The sequence below is a fragment of the Pristiophorus japonicus genome, chromosome 13, assembly GCF_044704955.1.
Source record: "Pristiophorus japonicus isolate sPriJap1 chromosome 13, sPriJap1.hap1, whole genome shotgun sequence".
Classification (NCBI taxonomy): domain Eukaryota; kingdom Metazoa; phylum Chordata; class Chondrichthyes; family Pristiophoridae; genus Pristiophorus; species Pristiophorus japonicus.
In genome coordinates this window covers 33,576,056-33,582,055 of record NC_091989.1, presented here as the reverse complement: position 1 = coordinate 33,582,055, position 6,000 = coordinate 33,576,056, and the positions used below count along the sequence as shown (strand labels likewise).

The following is a 6,000-nucleotide window of genomic DNA, read 5'->3' as shown; positions in this document are numbered from 1 at the left end:
CTGTTAAAGGCGCAATATAAATGCAAGTTACTGTTGTTAGTTTGACAGTCGCATGTATTCCCTTATCCCAAAGTTAAAAAGCAACGCAGGGGTTTCAATAGGACTGACTCAATCACCACATGATGAGTGGCAGCGTGTGTAGCAAATCACAAACGAGTGCTTTTGTTTTCTTTCGTGAATCTGCAAATCGTTGTCGCTCGGCCAGGGTCACAATCTGAGCAAGTCCAGGTGGGGGCGCTCGCCCCCGCGGCTCGAGGTGTGTGAGCGCGCCCTGCGCGGGAGTTTTCCGCTGCATGCGCGGGCACGCTGGGGAATTCCCACTGTGTTTGCGAGGAGGAGGAGCGCGCCGGCCGTGTTCGCATCGCTGGGATGAGCAGCTTGTGTCCGTGTGACAGCCAAACAAGGGGTTGCTCGAGCTGTGCTTGTTTGGCTCGCTGGCGGCGCTTTCTGAATTGTCACCAAAACTAGACAAAGGAGTCCCGAGGTGCTGCAACAACACTTGCTTTTGTTTCATGGGGTAGGAGGAAGCGTCTTGACAATGTTGACATTAAACCCTTTATTTGATATTCAGAGTGAGGTTGTTCCTTGGTTGGTGAAGTGCAGACTGACACCTCTTAATGAAAACGGTAAGCCACAATAAATCTACTTCATAAAATGGTGGTATAATGTGCAGATTTAAAAAAATCCTAGTTTGGTTGCAGTAAATTTTGACTAATACCCATTTGCAGCACGCCGAGAACGTTCGATCGAGTCTAAAACTTTTGAAAAGTAAAAGCTAATTAGCATAGCAATGTTGTTTGAAACATTGACTTTTCTCTTTGCAAGCTCTGATCCGTCGGTCAATACTTGCAAATGGATTCAAATTGGTTCCTGTGTAACTGCGAAAAGTAACACACTCGTGAAAAGTGCATACTGTTAAGTCCATTTTTAGCTGCGTTATACTCATGTAAGCCAACTTGTAAAATATTTTTTACTGAGTTCTGCTTTAGGTGAATCTACGAGCCCATCAAGAACAGAGTTGCAAATTGTCAATATCGAAAAGAATGGCAGTGTCCTGTACACCTGGAAGGTAGAGCCATTTCCTGTATTATCAAAAGCAAAATATTGCGGATGCTGGAAATCTGAAATAAAAACTCAATGCGGGAAATACTCAGCCGATCAGGCAGTATCTGTGGAGAGAGAAACAGTTACTGTTTCAGGTCGATGACATTTCGTTAGAACTGGAAAAGGTTAGAGACATAACAGGTTTTAAGCAAGTACAGAGGCAGGGAAAGGAGGAAGTGGGAAAAGAAGAAAAGGGAAGGTCTGTGATGGGATGGAAGGCAGGAGTGATTAAATGACAAAAGGGATCATGGTGCAAGGCGAAAGTAAAGAAACAAAACGGACAAGTCTAGAGGAGGTGTAAATGGGAATATCAGGAACAGCTGCTGTCCGAAAAAATGTGGACCGAAGTTATGATCTGAAATTGTTGAACTCCGTGTTGAGTGTGGAAGGCTGTAAAGTGCCTAATCGAAAGTTGAGGCGCTGTTCCTCAAGCTTGCATTGAGCTTCATTGGAGCAGTGGAGGAGGCCAAGGACAGAGAGGTGAGAGTGGTCCAGAGAATTAAAATGATAGGTGGCCAGAAGCTCAGGGTCATGCTTCTGATCTGAATGAAGGTGTTCTGCAAAGCGGTCACCAAATATGCATTTGGTCTCCCCAGTGTAGAGGAGGCAGCATCATGAACAGTGAATACAGTACACAAAATTGAAAGGAGTACAAGTAAATTGTTGTTTCATCAGGAAGGAGTGTTTGGATCCCTGTACAGTGGGAAGGGAGGAGGTAAAAGGGCAGGTGTTGCATCTCCTGCGCCTGCACGGTAAGATGCCGTGGGAAGGGGAAGGAGTGTTGGGGGTAATAGAGGAGTGGACCAGGGTGTCGCGGAGGAAGCAGTCCCTTCAGAATGCTGAGAGGGGAGGGAAGGTGAAGATGTGCTTGGTGGTGGGATCACACTAGAGGTGGTGGAGGATGATCCGTTGAATGTGGAGGTTGGTAGGGTGGAAGATGAGGGCAAGGGAAATCGTATTGTGGTTCTGGAAGGGAGGGGAAGGGGTGAGAGCAGAAGTGTGGGAAAGGGAACGGACACAGTCGAGGGCTCTGTCAACCACGGTGGAGGGGAATCCTCATTTGAGGGAAAAAGGAAGACTTATTGGAAGCACTGGTATGGAAGGTGGCATTGTCGGAACAGATGAGATGGAGAAACTGGGAGTTACTGCAGGAAGTTGGTGGGAGGAAGTGTAATCAAGGTAGCTGTGGGAGTCAGTGATATTAGTTGATAGCCTATCCCTAGAAATGGAGACAGAGAAGTCGAGGAAGGGCAGTTGGAGATGGACCATGTGAAGGCGAGGGAAGGGTGGAAATTAGAAGCAAAGTTGATATTTTTCAGTTTGGATAAAAGCAGGGAACAGCACCGAAACAGTCATCAATGGACTGGAGATAATAGAGAGGGGACCTGAGTAGGACTGGAACAAAGAATGTTCCACCTAGCCCATGAAAAGGCAGACATAGCTAGGACCCATACGGGTTCCTCTAGCAACACCTTTTATTTGGAGGAAGTGAGTGAAGTCAAAGGAAAAGTTGTTCAATGTGAGAACAAATTCAACTGGGCAGAGGAGGAGGAGGAGGAGGAGGAGGAGGAGGAGGAGGAGCGTGGTGGTGGATGGGGACTGGTTGGGACTCCGTTCAAGGAAGAAGCGGAAAGCCCTCAGTCTGTCCTGGTGGGGGATGGAGGATTGGACATCCATGGTGAAAAGGAGTCAGTTAGGGCCAAGAAACTGGAAACTGTTAAAGTGGCGGAGGGCGACGAAAGAGTCACAGAAGTAGATAGGAAGAGACTAGACAAGGGGAAAAAAAATAGATTCAAGATAGGAAGAAATCAGTTCCATGAGGCACATATAGGCACTTCCCAAGGTCAGTTAGAGATTTTGGGGAAGAAATTGGTCATTGGCGGTAGCACATAATGGGTCATACGATTTGGCAGCCTGTTTCAATGGTTTAAAAAAAAAAAAATTGGACGGGGTGTAAAACAGGCTGCTGATTCGCTATCGCCCATTTTGCGCTACTTGTTTTCACTTTTTCCCTCCAAACAAGTGCCAGCAATTAGAATGTTTAATTTTTTTCTAATTAAACAAATAATAATTAGAAGCGCTATTTTCTTTACAAATTCAATTTTATTAATAAAGGAACTTTAATTAGGATGAAAAAAAACACTGGCTCTCTTACACACGCTCTCTTGCACGCATTCTGCTTTAAAAGAACATAATGTAACATTTACCCAAATAAATGTAAAATTTGTTGTCTAGGTTTTCTTTGAAGAGTTTTGAAAAACAAATGTTTTTTTTGCATGACCCTTATTCTATAAGTTGGGTTGCTGAATGCTGTATTGCGTTCTGGGAAATTGTGCTCACTGCGTGTGCTTAGATGTAAGATCTGCCTTTAATTTATGGAGTCACTGCTCTGAGCCAAAATATCAGTTACTAAGGGAGAAAATAGCAAAAGAAAATAGTTCAAAAAGCAACTTCACTGATTTGATTGATACACTTATGAACAAACCACGATGGCAAAATCTTTACATAAAGTTTCCCCATTATAAATGTTTACATTGTAAATTTTCAGTATAAATGTTGAGTTAATATATTACAAGAAATAACCTTTGTAGACAACTGCAGTCTATGCGCCAAGATTCTTAACAATATATTAGATGTTCCTTCATGGCGTTGCAGGTGGGCAGAAAATATACGGCAAAATCAGTAGACAACAGAAGCAGCTGTTACAATAACAGATTACAAAATAACACAATAACCTGCAGAACTTAAACTAGGACAAAATGCTCTTTTGGACACCGTACAATTCTAACAAGAAAACTTGAACCCATACACACCACATGTATTGTGATTCACTGACCAATGAAAGATTACTGATGAACATTGCAGCACACCTAAACAGGTACAGTACCAGTGAATTAATTCAAATTAATGAAGCAGTGGGTACTACTGAATCAATAAGTTCGCAGGGCATTAGCAAACTAAGAAATTGAGAGCAGTTGGCATTATTGAATTAATACAGTAGCGGGGCACTGACTGATTAAATGGAGAACTGGACAGCATTGAGTCAATAAATTCATAGACCAGCAGATACATACTGCCACTGCTTCATGCCCCAGTGGCTGCAAGTGGACGTTGAAAAGGACAGTTTTACCAGCAGTTATAACTTTTCAAAGTGCAATGGGCCATCATATATTTGCTGACTGTAAATATTGGTGCAGAAAGCTGAAAGGCTTTTTAGTTTGCTGAAGCTCTTAAAACAGTTAATATCATATTGGTTTATTTGTTTCTAAGCATTCCTTTTAGTTAAAATATCAGTAATGCCTTGGCCATTATGAAGAATAATTGATGGGAGGCAAACTCATAAGGAAAAGGAAGGCTGCAATTAAGTGTGAGGTTGGGGTTAGGGTCACAGGGTTGGTTTGGTCAGTGGTTACATATTCAAGTCCGAGGTTAAGGGTTATGATGTCGGGCATGACACCAGCCAGGAAAAGCTGGGACTTGGGTAGGCCCAAATCTGAGATCAGGTGGCCTGAAATTGTAGGGAGATCTGAAAATAGGCAAGGGGCTATTTAAATGTGCAAACCCCCAAAAGTATGTTTTCTAAAATCCTTACATATGGCTGAAAAGGCACATAAAAATTGGGTGGTAGGTGGAAGCTTGCAAATGGGTAAGGAAATTATGTGTGCCCTGTTTATTGGATTCTAAACATCTGCTAAACAAGAAAACACCTGAAAATTGGGTGGTGAGGCGAGGAAATAAAGTAACTGCTGGAGTTTACTGAGAAACTCATGCTGCTGCACCATCTGGTGGCCAGAGTCTGCAATTATATTGTGACGAATAACTGTTGATATATAATTGCCAGCATTATCTTTTACATAACACTTTAACATTGCAATTATTGACCTAAATCATTATTAAAAATTGTGATGGTAGAAAATGTACGCTATATGCAAGATTTTTGGAAGATACATTAATTGTATGTTAAATGTATATTAACGTACCCATGAGCAATATTTAGGAAATCGTAATACGAAATACATTTGTCGCCATAATGTGGTCAATTTAGCATAGACTTTTCAGGCTCGGGGAATTTCATTTTGAATTATATTTGTTAGTTCTGAAATCAAACACAACAGAATTATAACCAAGATAAGTTTTTGAAGAAAGACAGTTTCTAATATTGTCTGTCAAAAAAGTACTGCTTGATAATATGAAAGTAGTAAAAATGTTTTTGTATTAAAGGGTAAAAAGGGGACTACATGTATTGGGATATATGATCTTCATAATAAGCAAAACAAGGTAAACACCATTTATGTTTACAACATTATATTTTAAGCAAAGTGTAGAAGCTTTGTTGTGATTTTTTTTTCCCTTTTATGTTGCTATTCATTTATATTCCCAGCTGTTGTATATCTTTGACCAAGAAGTTTCTTTGATTAGTTGCTCTGTCAACATGGAAAGAACATTGCTGGGTGAGTGAGATCAATTTCTACTCTGGTAAAGGAGACTTTTTTTATACCGTGTTCATGTTTACACTTGTAAGTTGCTGCATGTATCTAGTAGTATTCTAGTAGTGCATATTAAGATTAAAGTTTGAGTTGTTTAAATTTGAGCTTCTTCACTTTTCTTTCTCGAGTGAATTTGCTTTTTCTAAGAAAAAATAATTCTTGATTTTTTTCAAAAATTAGCTGTAAGTATCCTGCAGCTTACTGGACATGGTTTACCAATCGAAACATTCAGACCAGGTATTATTTTAAACTTTGTTATGCATAGTTAAACTAAACCATTATTAAAACTTTGAAATGAAATATCAACTGAGTTGGTTTTTTGAACTGTTAACTTTTGAAGACTAATGATGGATCCAGTTTGAAGGGCATAGTCTAATCCTTGAATATACCTGTTCATCTTCATTTCTCA

The 6,000-nt window shown here is 40.8% G+C and overlaps 1 protein-coding gene across 1 annotated transcript in view; it reads left to right on the top strand.

The window, feature by feature from the left end:
- The first annotated feature begins 378 nt into the window (after positions 1-378).
- gsap (gamma-secretase activating protein) overlaps positions 379-6,000 on the top strand; it is a 124,026-nt gene continuing 118,404 nt past the window's right edge. Inside the window, 5 exon segments of the mRNA XM_070896738.1 lie at positions 379-626; positions 990-1,069; positions 5,326-5,382; positions 5,486-5,555; positions 5,772-5,828. Of these exon segments, the coding sequence (XP_070752839.1) occupies positions 539-626; positions 990-1,069; positions 5,326-5,382; positions 5,486-5,555; positions 5,772-5,828 (352 nt within the window). The 5' untranslated portion in view covers positions 379-538.